The sequence below is a fragment of the Haliotis rubra genome, unplaced genomic scaffold (genome assembly GCF_003918875.1).
Source record: "Haliotis rubra isolate DU_JTF1 unplaced genomic scaffold, ASM391887v1 Scf454, whole genome shotgun sequence".
Taxonomy (NCBI): Eukaryota; Metazoa; Mollusca; class Gastropoda; order Lepetellida; family Haliotidae; genus Haliotis; species Haliotis rubra.
This window is the reverse complement of record NW_025767140.1, coordinates 771,391-795,071: the sequence shown is the minus strand read 5'-3', so window position 1 is coordinate 795,071 and position 23,681 is coordinate 771,391. Positions and strand designations below refer to the sequence as shown.

General features: G+C 40.0%; 2 protein-coding genes across 2 annotated transcripts; both read right to left on the bottom strand.

Annotated features, from left to right (window-relative positions):
- Positions 1–907: 907 nt before the first annotated feature.
- LOC124290005 (salivary glue protein Sgs-3-like) lies at positions 908–12,664 on the bottom strand. The gene is made up of 7 exons (XM_046726682.1): positions 12,479–12,664; positions 6,183–6,524; positions 5,604–5,930; positions 3,201–3,228; positions 2,842–2,873; positions 2,379–2,471; positions 908–1,514 (listed from the first exon to the last, which is right to left on the bottom strand). Exons 1-7 carry the CDS (start codon positions 12,549–12,551, stop codon positions 1,291–1,293), a joined length of 1,119 nt encoding a protein of 372 aa, XP_046582638.1. The 5' UTR covers positions 12,552–12,664; the 3' UTR covers positions 908–1,290.
- Positions 12,665–14,051: 1,387 nt separating this feature from the next.
- On the bottom strand, positions 14,052–23,681 carry LOC124290003. Its single transcript, XM_046726679.1, has 8 exons — positions 23,522–23,681; positions 21,321–21,644; positions 20,718–20,918; positions 20,245–20,266; positions 18,611–18,651; positions 17,893–17,979; positions 16,008–16,127; positions 14,052–15,413 (listed from the first exon to the last, which is right to left on the bottom strand). Exons 1-8 carry the CDS (start codon positions 23,589–23,591, stop codon positions 15,361–15,363), a joined length of 918 nt encoding a protein of 305 aa, XP_046582635.1. The 5' UTR covers positions 23,592–23,681; the 3' UTR covers positions 14,052–15,360.

Here is a 23,681-nt window from a genome sequence, read left to right as displayed (position 1 = left end):
TCACTGACAGCATATGTGATACGTGTCATGGGTGTGATCAACAAGGCAACACTGGAAGCCACGTGGCACTACATATGAGGTACGTGCCATGACTGGTTGACACTGCCACACTCGGAGCAACGTGGAACAACATATGTGGTACGTGTCATGGGTGTGGTTGACACTACAACACTCGGAGCCACGTGGCAACATATATGTGGTTCGTGTCATGACCGTTTGACACTGCAACACACCAAGCCCAGTGGCCCAACATATGTGGTACGTGTCATGACTGGTTGACACTGCCACACTCGGAGCCACGTGGAACAACATATGTGGTACGTATCATGGGTGTGGTTGACACTGCCACAATGGAAGCCACGTGGCACTACATATGAGGTACGTGTCATGGGTGTGGTTGACACTACATCACTCGGAGCCACGTGGCAACATATATGTGGTTCGTGTCATGACTGGTTGACACTGCAACACTCGAAACCACGTGGCACTACATATGAGGTACGTGTCATGACTGGTCGACAATGCCACACTCGAAGCCAAGTGGCCGAACATATGTGGTACGTGTCATGGGTGTGGTTAACACTGCAACACTCGAAGCCACGTGGCACTGCATATGAGGTACGTGTCATGACTGGTCGGCACTGCCACACTCGAAGCCACATGGATGGTAACAGGTACCTTCTGGCTCAATAAGGGATGAAAGAACGTCTCCGGGGGATTGTGATTTTGATACTAAACACTAAAGATTGCTCTTCTGATTACGCAATGCAAACATGATCTAGGCAGGTGATTTGCTCATCAAAGTTGTGAGTGAGTTTAAATTGTATGTCACATAAACAGTATTTCAGCCATATCGTGACTAAATCAAGTTACAGTTTTATAGTAATTGAAAAGACAGTAAAACAACTAGATTATCACAGATATAAATTAAAAAACTACTTATCAAATCAAAAACATATAGAGGACAATACATCATAGGAAACAGGCTATAGATTGCCAACAACTGAAGGTAGATCACCACCTAGGGACCATGGTGACTTACAGTACATTTGCTTCCTGCATGGACCCGAGCTGGATTTACACTGTCCCTTCAGATGTTAGCAATTTCCATCACATTTTAATTCAGCCATGGTTTAATGCAAGACAAATTATAATATTAACTTCACATCAGATTACAAATGCACTGTGAAGGTGGGTATTCACATAACAGGCTAATAACATGACGCATGTACATCTTTAATACAAACACTTGGTTTTGTTGTCCAGTCAGCAGTATTGTCTTACTCATCTTCATCCTGTACCTGGGTGGGATGGTTCCTGGGAATCTGGTTCTATCGTCCAGTAAACAGCATTGGCTTGCTCATCTTCGGCCTTTACTTGAGTGGGATGGTTCGTGGAACTTGGTTCTATGGTCCAGTAGACGGGATTGGCTTGCTCATCTTTATCCTTCAGCTGAGGGGTGGAGTCCCCGGTTGCGTTGTTAGAAGTCCAGTAAACCGGATTGTCTTGCATCTCTGTGAACAGTTAATTGATCTTTTTATTACAGTCTCTGAGGTGAGTATTAATCAGTTAGTGGCTGCTCGTCAAACAAAATATACAAATGAAGTTGACAGTTCACATTATCATGTTACCATTGTGACCTCCTTTTAGACTTTCCTTGCCACCCGTGAAGGTCCGGGTTAGAATGAACCTTCAGTAACCCTTGCTTAACGTGATCGGGTGTTTAGGCTTGCTGGCTTGGTTGACATGTCATCGGTTCCCAATTGAGCAGATCGATGCTTATGCTGTTCATCACTGGATTGTCTGGTCCACACTCGATTATTTACAGACCGCCGCCATATAGCTGTAATATTGCTGAGTGCGGCGTAAAACTAAACTCACTCACTCCATTTCCTGCCCTTGAGCGCTTGCTCTCCTCGTCCAACTGTAATGACACGTGAGGCCGCCAGTTTCTAGAAGAATCCCTTCCTGTAATCTTCGGGATGATTTGCAACAAAAAATTATGCAGGAACCCAGGAAATATGTGCTACTCTACATTTACTCCAAAAACTGATAATGTATTTGCCTCTGGATATGAATGCCAATGCGACTTTGGGTGTGACAAATCAGCTCCAAATGTTGACAAAATAATACGTTTTCTACTAAGCAGTTATCTCGAAATCATGGAAAAATACCCTATTGATTTAACATATGCCCAATGAACGATTCCTGTTTTTCGGTCCTGACCAATCGTTTCTGCAGTTGCCAGGAAGCGAAAGGTAACTTGGATGTTGTCATGTCAAGCACATTTTCGGCTCGGGAACCCTGGTCAGGCTGGAGACAACCTTATGACATGTCCAGCTTGCTTATTGTCAGCACACACAAACACCCCTTCTTACCAGCTTTAACAAATGGTACGGTATCTTCTGATTTTGAGGAACTGCTTTCGGCTGCTTCCATGGACGTCCAGTAAGCAGGGTTTTCTTCCATCTCTGTAAAGACAACGTAATGTGAAGGCACAGTTAAAGACACAGGTAGCACAGGTGGACTGGTGTTTATGTGGGTGTGAACTTTATCTACAAACACCCCTTCCCCACCTACCCACCCAAAAAAAAATCACACAAAAATAAATATTGCTATATGTCGTTTCGTATCATTTTCGTTCAATAAGTTTGTTTTGCAGCCAAGACCAAAGAGCTCGGTGTGAGACAGGGGTATACTACACAAAAATTTGTACGCCACTTTCCTAATCATTCTGTTCTTGTTGGCCTTGCATTCTGTTGTCTGTTCACTACATAATAGCAATGCCTCAGCCTACTTTACTACATGTACCTTTGTAATAATAAACATTGTATTATTTACCAAGTATGTCTTCCTGTGAATCAGTTCCTTTTCTGAAAAAGAAATAGTCAACCGTCATAAGTTAAACACTGATAATTCATAAATGAATGTCGGAATATGCTGAGGTCGATTTTCTTTCACGAAGAATTATAAATCATTAAATAATCAAAATATTTACCTTCCTTCAACACTTGCCAAGAGTCCAATTATCTTTTTGAGGAAAATTACTTTGTCAGTTTGCAGAGTCTAAATTCATCATAATCCTTTCAACCGGTGGTGAAATGGAGTACTCAGTGTGTTGCCAGTACAAACATATCATGGAAAGTTCTACATTTTGGGGGTTACTTTGAAGTGAGGAATTTTACAAAAGAAACACTTACTTTCGTAGGGATCCGTTTGATAGGTTTCCTACAATATGACGAAAAAACAAATAGTTCACTAAAGAGCTAAAAGAAATAACGAATTATCCCTCGCCGGGGCAGGTTTGGTATCAAGCATCCAATGCGTGTGCGTATAGCAAGTTGAACGTAAAATATTGAAGACAGATTACACAAACTCTATTGATGATTGAATGTCAGCTACGAGTATATTCGATTTTCTACAGGCTGCTATCAATAAACTCTAGCGCAAAGAACCGCAGGATAAAATCAAGGAATGGTTTACAAATACCGTAAATAAGATATGAGTCTAGTCTAGCGGATTCTGGAACATCTTCTAGGTATTAGTATATTACATCGACATGTGAGTATATAGGTGTCTATGGCCCTGCATAAGCTGTTCCTCTGACTGACCAGTCCTGCCTCCTATTCCGCAAGGATCTATGGTTTACATACGACACTCTTACTCAAAATGGTCAAATGGAAATACCATCAGCTGCGAGAGATGGCCATAAGACAGATAGATCTGAATACTAGTATGTCTAATGGAAATACCATCAGCTGCGAGAGATGGCCACAAGACAGATAGATCTGAATACTGGTTTGTCAAATGGAAATACCATCAGCTGCGAGAGATGGCCATAAGACAGATAGATCTGAATACTAGTATGTCAGTTGGAAATACCATCAGCTGCGAGAGATGGCCATAAGACAGATAGATCTGAATACTAGTTTGTCAAATGGAAATACCATCAGCTGCGAGAGATGGCCATAAGACAGATAGATCTGAATACTAGTTTGTCAAATGGAAATACCATCAGCTGCGAGAGATGGCCATAAGACAGATAGATCTGAATACTAGTTTGTCAAATGGAAATACCATCAGCTGCGAGAGATGGCCATAAGACAGATAGATCTGAATACTAGTTTGTCAAATGGAAATACCATCAGCTGCGAGAGATGGCCATAAGACAGATAGATCTGAATACTAGTCTGTCAAATGGAAATACCATCAGCTGCGAGAAATGGCCATAAGACAGATAGATCTGAATTTTGGGTTCGGAGAAAAATGTTGATTTCAACATATTCATATACTAGTATGTCAAACTGTGTTGGAAATATGGTACCATGATTCATCTTAAAATGTCGACAAATGCACCTCGCCATCGTTAATGGTGTTTGGCACACATGTCATGGCGCTTTTATATACATTCTTCGTTTGTCCTGGTCAGAGACCATGAAACTGGGTTTGCCGTTAGGCGCCTTTGGATGGATCTGATGATACAGGACCATGGTGACGTTGAACCGGTACACTTCCTCTGGGCGCTGCATCTCTCTGGGCGCTGCATCTCTCTGGGGAAGCAGCTGCTCACTCTGCTATATTGCAGACAAGATGATGATGTACTGATAATGTATTTGCCTCTGGATATGAATGCCAATGCGACTTTGGGTGTAACAAATCAGCTCCAAATGTTGACAAAATAATACGTTTTCTACTAAGCAGTTGTCTTAAAATCATGGAAAAATACCCTACTGATTTATAATAAGCCCAATGAACGATTCCTGTTCAACGGGACTGCCCAATCGTTTCTGCAGTTGCCAGGAAGCGAAAGGTAACTTGGATGTTGTCACGTCAAGTACATTTTCGTTCATTTGAGTGTCAAATCCCTCTTTTGAATCAGCGTTAGTAGTGGCAAACTGTATCATTCACTGATAGGATGTTCGTCTTAAAGAATGAAGTCATTCGTTGAAAAGTTTATATTTTAAACATAGCCGAAAGGGCAGTTTTGTTTCGTCCACAGAAAATGTCGGTTATAGCACAGTAAAAAGTTGGAATAGAACCCGGGTCTTTGGCATGACGAGCCAACGCTTTAACCACAAGGCTATCCCTATGCCCATCATTTGATCAGGAACATTTAACTTTGTTACGTATACATTACCTGTAATTATTTCCCATCAGTTTGGATTTATTATTTTTCGTTTGAGTATATATACGTGGTGTGCTAATTTTGGGGTCAATATCTTCAATTATACATTTAAAAAGACTTTACGTTTGGATACGTATGTGGTTTCCTGTACTATGACTCAAATGGCCTAACCCATATGTATTTCAAAAGAATTTGAAGTGATCGTCCAAACTCTCTCACAACCTTGTAACATAGGTTTTGCGCTTTTACATAGAAACACAGAAATAAAGACATAGCAATGACATGCAATAGCAAAAACGCAAAATCCCATTTATACAGGAGAAGTAATAAACAACTAAACATGTGTCCTGTTGTTTTGTTTCCCGAAATATTGCAATAATGTTACAACAGGGAGTAAATCGAACATGGTGGTCCATGACTAGTACCCACCCAACAACCCATTACTGACCTCCCAAAAATATTTACTCCAAATATTTACTTTTTCTTGATGTTCGGGTTCTCCACGCCAGGAAGACGCATAGCGCTAACGTCACAGCTCCTCCTAGTGTGCTGGGCAATATGATGTACAGCCGTGTACCTCCGCCATACGTCTCCTCTCCTGTCGTCTCTGTATGGTCTTCCACAGATGTATCTGTCTGCTCTCTGGAGGAACTGGAGGAGTGACTCGGGGGAGCTGTTGGGTGTCCATTGGTCACTGATGTAGATGTAGTTGCTGGGGGTTCTGTTGTTGGTTCAGGTGTTGATGGTGGTTCTGTTGTTGTTGTTGTTGTTGTTGTTGTTGTTGAAGTTGACATTGAACTAGAAACTGAGGTCGAATATGATTATGGGCCAGTGTATTCGTACTGGTTTGCAAGAGCCTTTGATATATTTTGTGACAGAAAGCCATAATCGAGGTGAGCGTTGCTGTGAGGCTCATTGCTAATGCTTGTTGATAATTGTTACAATTAAATAACGTGTTGGCCTAATGGCAAATTACATATCACAGGCACATCATGGTGTATTCACCTACGTACAGTGGCACGCGCAGACACACACATGTCCCTCCCATTCAGTATACCTGATTGTACTTCCAACGTAATGCTTCGGTGTCCAAAGTCCTTGGGACTACACGTCCATTCTTTAGAATCGGTCTTGAGTACACCCTGTATCATAATGGTGGACGATGTTCTGTTACAGTGAAAATATATTTTTCCGCCGTTGTTATCAAACTGTCCCTGTAAGACGGTGCAATTTTTTGTCGTGTCATTGAAGCTTGTGGTCCCAATGTTGCCACCCTTGGACCAACGCACTGGCGGGAGATCGCGACCGTCTCTAGAGTAGCAGGTGAGGGAGACGTCCGTACCCTCTGTCACAGCAAGTGTGTTGGTTTGGTCGGTAGACGGAAGGGATTTCATCAATACTGCAGTATAAACAGGGAGTAAATCGAAGAGAGTGAGTGAGTTAAAACAATTCGTCACATAGGTAGTATTTCGGCTATACCGTGACTGGAAACCTTTCATATACATCATAAATACATGTTGCTATTTTATAAAACCAGTCATGAAAGGACATAAAATAACTAGACTAAAACACATGTTCTTAAAAATTAGCACGTACTCATAAAATTACATCACCATATTTAACAATACAATATAAAAACGGGCTATAGCAAACAAATGGAGATCACCTCACTAGGGACCATGGGGTCTTACAGTACCTTTGCTGCCTGCATTGACCCCATCAGCCCTCCAGCATCTGGCGATCATCAGCAAATTTAAACAACAAAAATCCTACGATTATAAACCCTCGCAATGATAAACAGAACTTAAGTCTTACGTACTCTGTCCTGAGGACAGTTATTTTACACTACTTCAACCCCGAAGAATGAGGACTATTTTATGAACCTGCTTGACAACGACATTAGAATCTATGTCGAAACGTCGCCTATACAGAATAAAAAGTTGGATGTTCATAAAAATAGTCCTCATTCTTCATGTGCCCAACTTCTAGAATGCCAGTCAAAGAAGACATACTTCAACCCCCTTTGAGGGGACAGCCAATATCCATCACAGTTATTCATTCATTTGACCTAATTTAAAATCAAATTATTTTATTACAGTACACGATCCAAATTTATCAAATAAATCAATTTCTATCAAAACTCCAAGTACTAAATGAGATATCAGTGAAAGATCCTTCATAGATCATGATGATACGCAATTTTGATACCTTGTAATGGAAACATCTATAGTCACGCAGGACATGCAAGGCCACGATTCGTTCATCACAAGAGACACGTAATAGACGATCCTCACCTTTCAATACTAATACATTTGTAATTCTCGAATGAACAGTATCCTTTTTAACTAATCAAATCTGGACGGACAAACCAAACTGGTGTAACCGATAATTGATCCATGTAATACATTTATAGCTACTTGGGTGTCAGGCTCGATTCCTTACATGGGTGCGGTGTGGTACCTGCTCCTATTCATAACAAAAGTAAATGTGCCATTTTGTCATTTGTTTTTATTAACAGAATGAAACAAAATTCTAATGAACCAAAGTTCCATTCCTCCAGTTATAGTGTGTCATTTACTGAAGGCTCATTGGGGTGTTTTGACAGTCAGGGCGGTCGGGTAGCCTTGTGGCGTTGGCTTGTCACGCCGAAGACCCTGGTTCGAATCCCCACTGTGGTACATTTCTGGTGTGCCCCGCCGTAATATTGCGGGAATACAAATACTTACTCACTCACTCACTACTTGGGTGTGACACGTCATTAGATCACGGATGCAAGGTCTTACCAGAGTATGGGATGAAAAGTGATGTCAGAGATTCGTTGCGTGCTGCCTTTGCAGTATCACCAGTCATTGTTTTACCAATGATTCCCAAGAAGCTCGGTAGCCAACAATAACGACGTTGTATTGTCCAGCAGCAAGATCATTATATAATTCACTTGTTCAGCAGTCTTCCAGCTATATGGCGTCGGTCTGTAAATAATCGAGTCTGAGCCAGACAATCCAGTGATCAATAGCATGAGCAGTTTGGATACGATGACATGTATCAACCAAGTCTGCGAGCCCGACCACCCGATCCCGTTAGTCGCATTTTACTATTTCTTCGGAGTGTTTATTGGGGATTTACCCCTTGCCTTTCTTGAGGGTGACAAGCTATAGATTTATTCGGACACACCCATGTCCTCTAATGATTATTGAAAAGTATTTTGTTGTTAGAACCTCTTGCGACACTTTTGTGAAGATTCACATCTCTATTTTATCTTGTTTTTAGCGTTTTCTTTCATGTTTGTTAGAGATTCGGGTTTTGATGTTCACATTGATTATTTCGCCTTGGATAAAGATGCTGAACACAGGTTGGTTCTAGAACTACAGTCTGAGTGAATGTTTTCGTTGACAAAACATGAGGAGAATCAGTTCTTGCCCATGTCAAGTTGGTTTGACTGTTTGTAGATGATTGGGACACATTAGTGAGTGAGTGAGTTTAGTTTTACGCCGCACTCAGCAATATTCCAGCTATATGGCGGCGGTCTGTTAATAATCGAGTCCGGTCCAGACAATCCAGTGATCAATAGGTGTTTGTCGAAGTGGTGTGTGGGACAAAGAAAAACTGTTCCTGGAACCGGTGCCCTCAACCCACCAGATTCCCGTAATCCACCGACTCGGGGGGCGCAATCCGCAGCATCAGGTTGTCCAGTTTGTCAGCATTGGGGTGCTGTGGATCCTGTAGTGAACATTCCCCATCCCACAATTCTGATTGGCATTGGATGCCCCAGGCAATGTCTGGGCTCTCATGGAGGCAATACAGGAAATTGGCAACAGATGACATTTACCTTGACATTCGATTGTTTCATTGTGAACTTCGGTGACAACAACGAATGCCTAATTTAAACAATTTATTACGATATGTGGATTATTTATATAATACGTAAAGTATACATTTGAAACCACTTCTGCGTTTGTGTTGTTGTTTTGGGGTCTCTTTTGCATATATAACAATGTATATTTAACAATGACTGAGCTGTTCATTCGTGACTAGTCGTTTGTTTCTCAATTGGCTGTCATCCATAATATGACAGTTAGGTATTTCAGCATTGACAGAATGTGAACAGATAAGGGTTCATAAGAATTTGAAAACTGGAACATTTGGTATCATGTTTACCCAGTCAATTTTCCTTTTTGCAAGTCTGACAAACGAATATAGTGCGAGAACTTCGGTCTCCGTCTTTGGTCTGTGCAATGTAACAGAGTTGTACAGCATGCAGTGTTCCCCCACATGTCACATTACAGATGACTGATGCTGACGAAAAGGAAACTTTGTATTATAGACGAAGCAATTACCGTGCAACGAAATAATTGTATTTGACGTCTAATTGTAAACTCTCAGAGACCAAAATACTACCCTACAATCACTGTATGTACTGTTCAGACATGAGATATGTATAGTATGGTTGTTGTAAGGGGGGGTGGGGGAGGGGGGTTGAGGCTCATATCCGCCATTTTCTTTTTATGACGTAACATAGGTGTGACCTTTGTGTGACCCATCCTCCTTCGGGAGTCCCCTTTCCGGTCAAGGTGTGTGTGTGTGTGACCTTCAGGTTCACCCTAGTGGTCTGTGATTATTATTTTATGAGTTTGCCGTCTCGAGTGTTCACACAGCAAACCTTAGACTAATGCTTAGACTCTGAATATATATATAATTTTGATAGTAACAAACAAGCCCATTTAAATTGAAAAGGAGCCCTAAGGACACCAGAGATTCAGAACCTGAGGAAATCTAGACTTGCTTTATTTAGGGCTCTCACACTGCAGAGAGGGCATGGCAGTAGGGAAAATAATGTGGTTCAGGGACTGGAAGACAGACTAAGCAAACGTGTTCAACGTAGAATTAATATCACACTATGAGGGGGAATTAAGCTGCTATTTATTAGGTCAAAATATCAGAGCGCAATCACTAGCCAGTTTAAAATACGCTGTCACACAAGGAACAAGTCTTAATCTTTCGATATCTGTCAACAATAAACGGTCGTAGCTGTTAAATTTCATGTGGGCCCGTATATGATTATTGCGTGAATGGGGCGCTGTCTATGCACTACTGTCAGTACTACTACTAACAGCAGAATCACTTGCTCGCTGAGCCGTAACTGAAGAGACATGTGACAGCCGTGATTGGATGAAATAGTGTAAGGTGTTATGTTTGTTAAAAGCACCAGCATCCAGTCATTAAAACTGACAACCATTTTAAGTATGTAATGCTGTCATTTGTATCTCTTATGCTTATGCGAGTACAGATATGTTCAAGTAGGTGGCAGTTGGTGCGGACCTTGGAGGGTTGATGTGTTTAGCTTCCTGTGTGTGACTTCCTGTGCTCGCAAAGTTAGCCGGTTCAAGTTCACCAGAAATTGTTTGTGAAAATTGTCGTATTTTGCCTCATTTGACATTTGTTTATCATATAACATGGCGGCCATCTTAGATTTCCTTCAGCAAACGATATGTTTTCTATCCTATTACATCATCCAGTCTACAGATGTTATGATGAAGGTCAAATATGGGGACTAATTTTGATTCTGTCATGTTTTGATATCAAAATGCAAGAAATATTATCAAAACTCGTTTTGGAGAAAACTTGGGACCATCTTGGATTTGGGAAGCAAGGATTTGGGAAGCAATCATATTTGCCACATAGCATTAACAATATCTTAATTTACAGATTGAGACACGAACACGTTTAATTCACAGAGACATTCTTTTGTAGGAGCTGGAACAAAAATAGTGTAATGTAAATGGCAGCCATCTTTGTATTTTGAGTGGCCAATGTTATTTTCTCAGTAAGCGTACCAAAGTGAACATGTATGCTAAGTTTATTGCTTGTATCTGCCCTACTACTGGTGCAAGAGGACACGTCCATAGAAAGATGAGGATTTCTTTAGCTGTACTATTGCCGAAACACTCCTTGAACGTTTTATATGAAACTGACATGTTTTTGTTTTTTATGAAACATAAAGATAGATTATCTGTATTCACCACGTCCAACTAAATTTAGTTGTTATATGATTGCCCCTCAAATAGTAGATTATGTTGCCCTGGCATCCATTTGCTCCCAGGGACGAGATACATACCTTCTTGTATACTGATAAACAGTAGGGGATATTCAATCAATATGTGTCTATTGATATTCTATAACTTGAACAGTGTAACTGGGACATCGGAATGAGAATTGCTTTAGATTTTGGTAAAGGTTTCATCAAAGCGCCGCACGATCCATCAGGTTAAAACACATTAACTGATGTTAAAACAATATCAGATCAACGTTCAGCATACATTTATCACTGAAAAGTACAGTACCAAACTGACACGTTTCACTGTATATTTCGAATTTTATCCAGACCATTTTCACGTGTACATAATGAAAACGTTTGCACGAAATTGGCGTTTTTGCACAAAATTCGATGGAATAATCATTTTGAAAATCCACATACAATCATGCATCTTGATGCATCCCAAATAATGTCACCTCAAAATGGAATAGCGACATTTCAGTCATGATATTGACAGACAACAAATAGCAAGTACGTGGTTACCGGGGAAATGAGTGAAGTGGGGTATTACTTCCTTGTTTCTGTGACGGGTTAACTTCTTCCCTCTGCTTGAAATTACGCAATAGTCTGAGATATTATTCACAAATAAAGTATGAACGATGTTGTATGATGGGGCATTATGTATAACAAACACCTTGAAAATATATTTAAGAAAAAATGTTCCTCTTTGTTTCAATCGATAACATTTTATGTGAAATAATGTATCTGAGAACGACTGTGAATATTTTAACATATTCTACCATGATATCCGGATACAAATGATGGCTCAACAACAGCTGTAGTACATTTTTATAATTTGCATCCCAATTATTTTCCAGTTTCTAGATCCGTAAGCACAATACCAGAGCCCTTTAGTTGCGTGTAAGTGATATTGTTTTGTATAATTATTGCTTGGGATATCTGCTGTACTTGGAGTTGGCAGGCCCTGATATAACAGGGAAAACTTTCCAAGTGAAGAGAAACACACCCACTCTTGTCATTTGTTGTGCTGAACCAAAACAGTACTCATTAATTCCGGTTTCATACAGGGTGGTTTCCGGATTTCATTAAAACTGTATGTGTTTTTCTAAAATCAACTGGTTTCATGGGGATTACAAAACTATTTGAAATATAATTATCACTTTTCAACCGATTGTCTGTACCTGTGGCACATGTATGACCAGGAACTTGACGACAAGGACAAAGTGAAACGCAAGACATGACCTCAATATTTGTTTAGCTATATCTCCATTACAAATAAATATAAAAATATATCTACTTACACTTATCCCCAGCGACTGCACCATTAATTACACTGATAAGGGCGAAGTGGAACCATTTCACCCGAGTACCCATACTGCGTCAAGATCGTCAAAGCGTTAGTGACGGACAGGCTGTGGTGTAACGTCCGGGTGTTAGTCAATTTTCGTGGCGTACATTAGAACGAAAGTCGTGACAGTGAATATAGGTTTCCATAGCAATACTGTAACCGGGGGTGTTCAGTCATGACACACAGGTCGGGTTTTAAGTTTAAAGGATTTATTGGCGGAGTATACGTCAGAACAAACGCCCTGAAACATATACACATCAATGAGTACATAGATATGTACACACATGCATATGTAAAGATACATTACAATCACAATCATAATCACAATTAATATTTATATTCATATATATTCACACATTCAATCAAGCGGATGACGTGGTATAATGTAGTCAACTCATACATTTATCAAATACATTCAAGGATACACTACACTGACTATGAATACATATGATATACATAAAGACTAGCTTTTATAAATACACAACAATATTTATAAGCGTACCCTGTGGTTAGTACTGGGGCGCGGACTTACTGCACCAGTTGATTATAGCAACTGCATCTAAATACAAATAAATATACAAATATAAATACTATGGAAAGACTGGGTAACATATCATGTATGACCCACACCATACCTGTGAACACTTCAAATCATACATACATAGTTATAGACAAACACATAAATGATAAATAATACTCGTTCACTCATTCTCAAGGGTAGAAATAGGAAAGTGAAAAGCTGATGTTTAGGTGAATTAAACTGTGTATAGACTTACTGTTTTAGTTAAATTACATTTTTTGGTTATACCTATATTGATTATATAGATAATATTAAAACATGATTTTACTATAACTGCTTAAGCACTATATACAAGTACATAATGGTAAAATACAAAATGCATAACTGACCTGTAATAATGTCTGTTCAGTCCCAGTCTACAGTGGTTGTGTGCTGTGCTGGTGAAGTGCTCAACATTAGTATTTTAAACAAGGCCAATCAGGCGTAAGCTATCTTAAACAAAGGAGTGACCCAAGCTATGCACTCTAACCCCACAGCTATCCAAAGGCAGTTAAATAATATTAAAGGTGAATTAAAGACAAGTCAACGAGGAGCTAAATAGAAAGGAAGTTTATTTTATTCTGTACTTCACAGTACAAATTAGTACATTATTTCATTACAACAGTGAATATATACAAATATGTAAAATACAGATATATACATATGCAACACTGCCACAATACTTATCAGAAAACTCACATTAAATATTTCCTTATGAAAATTTGCATCCTGGCTGATCTGGACTTAGTGTGACATTTTGCCCGCGCTCCTTTCCGATAGATGGTCAGTACACCCATGCTCTGCATACCGGACTTTAATGCCAAAGTAATGAAATGTAATGTGCACTTTACACACATATTTCCTCTCTCTCTCTCTCTCGAACCCGCGACCTTCCACTCTCCGGGCGGACGCTCTAACCACTACACCACGGAATGTGATTGTAAAGCTGATATAAGATTTATTCATGTTTAAATATTCACCATTTATTACGACACGAACTATCTGCTACAAGTAGAGTGAATTGTACTCATGACCGTCTGTCTATGAATCACAGTGAAAATAGTGACAATAGCGGGATTTGCCAAAACGTAATGTACAAATAAACAACATCCTGAAGTCAAGAAACAAAAGGCAGCTCCCACAGTTACTGTCAATTCACCGGAATAGGAACACATGATAAAATACCTAACTTCTCTTAACTGTCCTCCAATTCATGTTTCTTGTCGGTCTTCACAATGCATAATGAGATCATTTATATTATAAGTTGTATGCTTCTCTCGAGGGTAATACGGTCTGATGTACGCCTCTTTGTAGCAGTGCCACTCGCGCCGGTAGACGAGGGATGATACTGCTACAAAAAGGCGTACATCAGACCGTATTATCCGATGGAGAAATTTAAAACGGATTTATCTTACCGCCCTGTTAAATGTACAAAATATGATTTGATTTGATTTTGAAGATCGATAAGCTCGCTGCTATATGACATGGAAACAAAATGGCGACAGTGAATCAGTGAAACATATTCACAGAAGCTTAAAACTGCAATATAAATGGTTTATTATTTTTAAGTTGGGTGTGCAAACGATTCAATGTATAAAATAGTTTAAATAAAGCAGTGAAAGTCGGGTAAAATAAATGTGTACACAGTGAACTCAATTTTTTTTTATTGGAACGGTTTTCGAACTCCGTGCACTGCGCCCGGCATATTATGACGTCATACTATTGTTATCGATAAAGCTTCTGGCCGTTACCGTTGCAGGTCTTAATATTTTTTTCCTGTTCGGTTCAACAGATCACTTTGATCCAATATTTGACTTACGATATCAAAGTTTCTATGGCGCATTTCGTTATAGATTTGAATTATGCTTTGGAAATATATATATAGTCAAAGGAAAATTTTAAGTATCTAGAAGCACTAATATTAGATTTACAGTATAAAATATATGTGTTATTTATTAAGTCAATAAATCAGTCGTCCCTGATCACGTGGATCTGTATGGTATATTTGTAAAAACGTGGTTGCCAATGCTGGATAAAATAGAAAACAAGAAAAAAAGGTTCACACTGATACTTTTCTTATCCGGCTGTTAAAAGCATTGAAAAATCATTTCAGCACGTATGTACGTGTGTAGCGTCCGGTCATCATGGCTGATATGTACATGATATGGTTATCCTGGTTGATGTTGGTGAAATGTTCAACTTTGCCCTTCCTGTTCATTAGATTACTCCCTTTCTGCATTTCCAGTTTAGCACAGCGCTGACTCCATTTCCGCCTTTCAGTTTGCCTCGGATCTTTGTACTTTACTGTAAAGTGCTCCAACATTAATGGCTGAAAGAAGTACAAACAGACAGATTAGATTCATTTGACCAACACTGCGGGTGTTTCCGTATCATGAATATCATATATTAGGAATAAAACTTATGTATTCCTAATACAGTATAAACCTGATAAGTAAAATTTCAAGGGACTCGCCAAAATTGTTTACTTATCAGGTATTTTACTTATCCAAACTTATCAAAACCCGGAAATGACGGCAGAACAACAGACAACATTTGTAAGTAATATGACATGTTTTGTTTGATATTAATGATACGGAAACACACGAGGTTAATAATCTCTTATTATATAATGTCATTCTCGTCCACGTAAAGTAAACTCGCGACGATGTCATCGATGAAATGTTAAACGTTTTAGGATTCGCATGGCGTGTATGGAGTTTTGTGAAGTAGTTCGTGGATTGACGTAATTTGCATACTTATCAGATTTGGATACCAAGTTTATCAGATTGCTTTATTGCACCGATAACACCATCCATTAGATGATAAAATCCAGCTCTTATGACATATATTGGTTGCTCTAGTTTCGCTGCATGCGGCGTTAAACAACAAAAAATACACACAAAAGACACAAATAATCACAAACCATCACATGACTGTTCTTCTACCCTCCCGCCTGACTGAGTGTTGTTGTCAGGGCAAGGTCTGGCTTCTGCACCTCTACCGTTTGACTTTTGAACCTTTGCATAGAGATCTGATACCTCCACTGAAAAGAAAACATACACACTTTACTAAACATTTCGTATAATTGTATCTATGTGTGACTCAGATCCATGACAGTTGTAGGATCCGGGTTGGATTGTCTCATTTGTGAAAGATAGACATATCAGCATGGATGTGTATATACATGGCACATTGCTCATATGTTATACAACTGGGTCTCTTACATCAATCAATCAATCAAGTTTATTTCGTAACAAGGCCTTAGGCCCACGTACAATATAATTAAACATGTATAATTATAAGATAGTGGTATTTGACAATCAGATTCATATGTATAAAGAACGCAATGACAATGCTTCCTTAATGTAAGAAGAACAATATGTTAGTGTTGAAAACTTGGTACAGGATAATGTGTTCAGAAAGAATTGTTGATCTATGTAATTTGGTAATGATTTAAAATATTTACAGCGCAAATCATGATAAACTTTACTCTCAAATAGGAAATGAAATTCATTTTCTACAAAATTATCATTACAAATATTACAAAGTCTTTGGTGCCTCGGAACTCCATCTAATCTACCGGTATTTTTATATATTGGAAGTGCACCGATTCGTAACATTGTTATTCGACGCCTCGCATCTTATATGTATTACGAATGAAGTTACGAACCTCCATAGATTTTAGTTGCGCATGACTCTTTGACAAAAGAACACATGAGTTCTGTCATCTTATAACAGAATGTCTTAACAAGTGCTATCGTTTGGGTACCAAAGTAAACTTGAAACCAGCCGGTTACTGCGCCGTAATAACTACATCACTAATCTCTCTGCTACATAACCTGGTCATTCCTGTTTGGGAATTTAGTGAGTGAGTGAGTTTAGGTTTACGCCGCACTCAGCAATATTCCAGCTATATGGCGGTTGTCTGTAAATAATCGAGTCTGGACCAGACAATCCAGTGATCAACAGCATCAGCATCGATCTGCTCAATTGGGAACCGATGACATGTGTCAACCAAGTCAGCGAGCCTGTCCACCCGATCCCGTTAGTCGCCTCTTACGACAAGCATTGGTTACTGAAGATCACTATTCTAACCCGGACCTTCATGGGTATGGGAATTGAAAATGGTTGGCAAAATGGTTTTGGATGATACACTGAATCTCACCTTCGACCGTCCAGACTCTACACAAAACTTTCATTTTGAAGATTCCTTAACAAAAGAAGAAGTCTTGGAGACTTCAATAACTCGTCTTGATGAGTTTCGTGTCGAGAAGAAGAAGTACTTTCTCTCGGTATTTGAATGTACATGTATATGCATAAATATCAGAAAGAAACCACCAAAATGCAGTTAAATCAGAACCAGAATCCCCATTCATGATACTTTCTTTGACACACAATAGGAAAACCTCAGTTGTACATATATTGAGCTAGGACCCACTTGGTCTGAGGGTCATGTCGTTAAAACATATACATTTGCCGTCTTCATCGCACATGTTGACAAATACTGATCATTGCTTGTTATCTCTTCCAGCAACCTTCCCCCAAGGTTATCACTTCTGCCTGTTCTGCATCCCTTTCCAATTCGAACAGGCTAATGCAGTTTATTATCACCACATCTAACTTGTGGAGTATTTCGTGTTTTAGGTATGGTTGACTTGGGCGATGATATAATATATATAACATACTGCTGAGTGCCGTTGTATCATGTGGTTATATACTGCGACGGCGCTGACTTTCCTTCTCATTTCCTTGCGCTTTCGGTTGGATCTAATCGGTCACACACAATCACATTGCGAGACAATACTTACCGCTATCAGGACGATCATTTGCTACAGGCACAGCATGCCTTGCTTCCGAAGCAGTCACATTCCCAGCTGTCCAATAGACAGGATTCTCTGTGATCAACATACAGTACACACATCAGCACCGCTTCCCATACACTCGGACCAAATATCAATTAAGCAAATGACTGAAAGGAATTTGGACATCTTGCTATCGTTCAAGGTGGAGTATGTTTACAAGCTCTAGCAGTACATGAATGCAGTGGTTATGGGATCCAGTCCAAGCCTCACACTGAGTAGGATACTTGCTTTGTTCACTTGATCATCGATCCTCAATAGTCCTTTTATGATTCTTCAACACTAAACATTACAGTTGTAGACAGAGAAGGATCTTTTATGTTATAGAAATAATAGAAAACAAGCATATTGAGTTGTTCGAATTCCAGATGTCTGGCAGATGCTGTGCTTCACCTACGTTCTTTGATTTCAGCAATGTCGTAAGCGTCTAATATCTGCTGTTTTCCCAGTCACACGAAATAAACCGTTCTTGATAATGATTTAACATTGGTGACATGTCATTAGCCTCGATAAATATAAAAGAAGACTGTTCATATTGTGCTCAAAACACTGTAAGTGGTAACATTGTGTGTTTACTACATGTCGTCTTTTTGGCCATGTGAGAATAAGCTTATGGGGAACAATCTAAATGATTTCCCAATTCTGAAAAGAACAATGCCATAATTACCTGCCATTTCCGCCAGGGATGATGAAGAGTCTGATCTCATCCTGAAACATATTTATTTCAGGTGTATTTTGAAAAATTAAAATAACATACTAAGACATATGTTAAATGTACCGAAACCGTCACCTGGTTCCGACTCGGTGAACACGTAGATCATTCTGCAGGAAATGCACTCATATATTTCCAGTCAGCTTGTCATTAGGGCTTTAGAGTAGGTTCGTTTTAAGGTTTCCTTTATAACAAATACGTGCATTTCACATGTTAGTTTATAGATGTTTTAGCTCTACATACCCGATTACCGTACACTGGTTTTACACATCATCTCATAATCTACCCCTTATCAACAGAACAAGAGTGCATGTCAATCAATGTTGACATGTTGGTTTTTTACAAGCAAACATTTTGTGTGTACAGTTAAAGGGATACGGGGATTGTTCTTTATAAGTTGTTCACTAGTCTCTAGAGGGACATTGGTTGATGTTTGTATTTGTTCCCTGAGCCCGAAGGGGAGAGGGGAACATAAAGAAACATAGAGGGTACATCAACCCATGGGCCCTGAGGGACCAGTGAACAACGTACTAGTATTTATCTTACAGAACACCTCAATGGTAATTTTGAACTGTTTGAAGCACTGGTATCGGATCATAGTATGGACTACCAGACGACAAGAAAAACAAACTAGAGTTATCTCCCTTCCATCGATTTGCATTCGCAAAACATCGGTAATTTCCGTACATCATATGTGATTCAAAGTTATTCGAGATAAAGAATTACGAACGAAATGAGTTCGGCATTCCCAGCGGGGTACATAGAACATGTTACTCGCTTGTAAGCGGGGTACATTGAAAATAACAGAAGAGCGCTCAGCCAATCAGTAAACGACATTCATGTGTGAGGCAAGATAATTGTGCATGTCCCTCACCTAACAGGAAGAGAGTCCTAACACAGCGCAACAATCAGGAAGCACTGAAACGTTACTGGGTATTGATGCAGATTAGATTGTGTCTGTCTGCTGCTGCAGCAGCATCTAAGCTGTATTTACATCCAGACATGTGCGTGTTGTTCTCTTAGGCTGTAACATCATACAGCGACTTCCTCAAGGACAGTTTTTTATCAGACAACCGGACAACCTCTACACTTGAAACCTCAGCATATTATGCATTATTCCCAATCGTGACACTGTATTAATGTTCCTCAGAATAAACGTGGGCACTCTTTAAGTAGTGTTACAAGGTCTACAAAATAATGTTCAACATCCCCAGAAAGTTTTTTCAATTGCAAAAAGACGGGTGCTCAACTATTCTGCTGACGTATTCCCCACACAGTAGGAAGATGAACACAATATTGATCGAAAATGTTCTTCCCCTATCTCCATACCATTACACAGTTCAGTGGACTGTGTGTGACCAGATCGTCTGTCGGTGTGACCTGTGACCTGAAGTGGCTATAGCTGTGGATGAGGGTGTGAACATCTATCCTCACACTGATAACCACATCTACTCGGGCTCGCAATAAAACGTTCTATTCTAGTGACAGGGACGTGTGTAGCCCATACTCATCTGCCGTGTGCTGATCTAGATCTGATTCACATCTGAGTTCATTATGGAAATATCGGGAAATAGATAGCTATGACTTACCTCCCTCTTTTGGAACCACGGTCTGATGAAGATAAATAAACATATTCTCAGCAATTGTTTTGTAATCGAAAATCAAACTACAGGGGGATATTTCAAGATGTTCCATTAATATTTCACAAGCTAAATGATAACACTTGTATTTTATCAGACAGCAGAAGGCTCTTAGGTCATAATATAAAAAAAAAACAGACAGCCTCTTCGTTTTAACAATATAAATGAGCACAGTAGTACTATCGTTTCCTGAAACATGTTATTGCAAAGTTGTGTCTGTTGCTTATCATATAATTCAATCAACTTTTCACACAAAGTGACCTGAATGACACAATGCATTTTATTTGTGATGACCCATGAGCTTACAATGAATAACATGCTGACTTGGTCACCCAGTTATAATTAATCCCATTCAGTGTGTTGGACATGTTGCTGTCATTGGTTCTACCACCAATGAGGCGTGGATGATAGGACATACTCACCACGTCTGGAAATTCGTACTTTCAGCACGCAAACAAGAACAAGAACAAGCACAAGAACAAGGATGCCCGCAGCAGTCAAACTATATATCATGGCCAAGTTGTCATCCACATCCATGGTTGGTTGTTGGTATCCCGTACTTGCATTCTCTAATCTTCGGGGAACATCAGTGGTTGCAGGTGATGTTGGCAGATCTGAAGAATCTAAAACCATTGTAAAAATATTCATGATCTATTCTGATGGCTCGCCTTGTCTTCAGGCACTTAAAAGTCTCTCCTCGAGTCATCAAACATTGATGTTCATACTGAAGCATTGGATGTTGCAAGGTGGTCCCTTTGCGGAATAATACTCTCTTTACGTGTGGTTATTCAACGTGAAGCATATTGTGGTAAAAGGAAGGGAAATATGATTTATCTAAAGAAGACGATTTTAATACAGACAGTGAGTGAGTGAGTTACATCGCAACGTGCAAGCACACGTGTTGACAACGTCAGATAGGACTGGAGGTGCCCATGACAATTATAACATGAAATGGGGTGTTTGGTAGAGAATATCTTTTTGGGTGACCAGCAGGATGTGACGAGTAGAATGTTTGGAGAAAGTACCTTGTTTGATGACCAGCAGGATATGGACGCTTTGCCTTCCGGAACTGCACGACCAGTTCTTCGCTTCAACAGTAGTAAAATTCTCAATCATTAACCAAGAGGACGTTTGGTTGCATGAGGCTGTCGTGGTTACCCCAGTGTATACATTGTTCGGTCCATACACGACATAACATTTACTAGAGTTTCCAGCTGTCTTCGCGACAAACAAACCTTCGATATTCCACTTCGCATTTAACATGCCCTCGCTGTCCTTGATATAACAGGTGAGCATGACATTCGTTCCCTCTGCCACTGTATATGTGTCTGTGGGTGGGTCTATCAATACTGAAAGATGAAATGTAACGAGTTAACAAAGGTGGTGAATGAATGGACTGAATTGCAATAATGTAACAAACCATCTGGTGAAACGCATCATGTACCCGTTGAGTGAGCGAGCGAGTGAGTGAGATTTACGGTGATTTTAGCAATATTCCAGCAATATCACCAGAATTGAACACATTGTACCCATGTGTGGAATCGAACCCGGGTCTTCGGCGTGACGAGCGAACGCTTTAACCACTGGGCTACCTCACCACCACTGTACACATGAAACAGGGGCAAGTAGTCCTAATATATTTACTTCCAACTGCTACCAATAATTTCAACAGTGACAGCGATGGTAATCGTTTGTGAACTTAAAGTGACACTTTATCCAGAAATTACCATCTGTGTATTAACTCCATATGTCAGCGAGTCTACGGGTTAAAACATCAGTGGTGATTGCGTTTCAATAACTGACAATTAATAACTGTTTTCCTACGCTTTACATTCCCACGTTTATCCCAACATATACTCAGCAGCAAAGAAAACGTCAGTACGAATTCAAAATTTGATAGGCAGTGTAATCAAATCATTACAGAAATGGACACAATAAGCGGATAAAAAACATTTTTTGTGTACAATATCTTGACACATCAATTAATAACTCTCCAGTATAACAATTCCAAGAGATTACGTGAACGTTTGCAGTCCATTCAGGCTCTTGACTTCAGTATCTAGTGTGACCACCACAAGCGGCAAATGCATGGAGTGCACCAATCGATTGATGAAGGCCATAGGCACCTGGAACCACACTCTGTGAAAGGCCTGGTGCAATAAATCGGCTGTGTTCGGACTTGGTATGACATTATTCAGTCTCCTCTGAATTTCATCCCAAAGATGCTCCATTGGGTTTAAATCAGGACTTAGGGCAGGCCACTGCATAATATTGACACCGTTCTGTTGTAGGAAGTCCCGTGTAGCTCTGGCAGTATGGGCCCGGGCGTTATCATGCTGGAAAATATTCCGGTGACGTGCGAAATGTGGTATGATGTGGTGCCGCCTCCTCTCCCGAGACCAAGGTTCAGGAACACCACATCAGTTTTGATTGGTCTTCCGTGTGTCTGGCGTGCTGTTTCGGATGCCTGCGTGAAGGGATTATGTACATACTATCGCACAACATGGCGGCCCTGCCGTCTTGTGGTCACCCTTGGTCTGCCAGTACGGGGGCGATCATGTGTGGTGTTGGTATCGTTGCTGCAGCGTGTAGATGGTCCGAACGTTGACCTGGAAGTGAATGGCAACGGCTTGTGCAGTGTGGCCAGCTTCAAGTCTTCCTAGCGCCTGGTTCCTCTGAGCTGTCGTGAGTCGCGGCATCCTTCTAACGTTGTAATGTGAATGTTTCAACCAGGTTTGGGGGGTGCATTTTATAGGGCTGGTCCTTGTGAACAGCACGTGCAGCATGAGTTGCATGGAAAAGATGGAGAACACCGCACCATCTCCGAGATCAGGTTGCGTTTTTGAGACCATTTCCTGGGTTCCATTCTGAGTTTGGGAAGGAATGTCTTTGCTCAGGTACAGTTGGAGATGTTGTCAAAAGTATAGTCAATCAAAACATTAAATGATTTTTACAGTTATCCGTTCCTGCGAAGAAAAATTCCAAACTGACGTTTCTTTTGCTGCTTAGTATGGTTTGTCAGTGGTTTCATTTCAGGGACCTTACTCATAAAACGCTGAGGAAAGTTTTAACCGTATTTAATGTAAATCCTGTCCTAATCAAACAAACAATCGTACTCTTTGACTTTGCACGGAACAGTTCTCTTCATGTGACTCAACAAGAAGAAACCATTTAGTGCCTCGGAGAAAACAAAACCATCGGGAAGCGAATCTATGTAAGTACTTACATTCCCCTTCAGAAACTCCAGAAAACACACACACTGACACTATCACAGTCACATACATCAATTCCTGCATAATCCTTCAGATAACCAACATTAACAAGAAAAATGCGATAGCGCTCCGACATGTAGAATACTCAAGGTTGCCACGTATGTTGATGATGCG

What these genes read in the sequence shown, in the direction of transcription:
- LOC124290005 (XM_046726682.1), bottom strand. Translation starts at nt 12,551, where the DNA reads ATGGGTACTCGGGTGAAATGGTTCCACTTCGCCCTTATCAGTGTAATT. An exon ending in TACGTTGGAAGTACAATCAG is followed by an intron (nt 5,931 to 6,182) that starts GTATACTGAATG and finishes ATTCGACCTCAG; the next exon opens with TTTCTAGTTCAATGTCAACT. An exon ending in TCAAACGGATCCCTACGAAA is followed by an intron (nt 2,874 to 3,200) that starts GTAAGTGTTTCT and finishes TTTCTTTTTCAG; the next exon opens with AAAAGGAACTGATTCACAGG.
- LOC124290003 (XM_046726679.1), bottom strand. Translation starts at nt 23,591, where the DNA reads ATGCAGGAATTGATGTATGTGACTGTGATAGTGTCAGTGTGTGTGTTT. An exon ending in TGGAGTTTCTGAAGGGGAAT is followed by an intron (nt 21,645 to 23,521) that starts GTAAGTACTTAC and finishes TTCATCTTTCAG; the next exon opens with TATTGATAGACCCACCCACA. An exon ending in AAATGATCGTCCTGATAGCG is followed by an intron (nt 16,128 to 17,892) that starts GTAAGTATTGTC and finishes TTTTCTTTTCAG; the next exon opens with TGGAGGTATCAGATCTCTAT.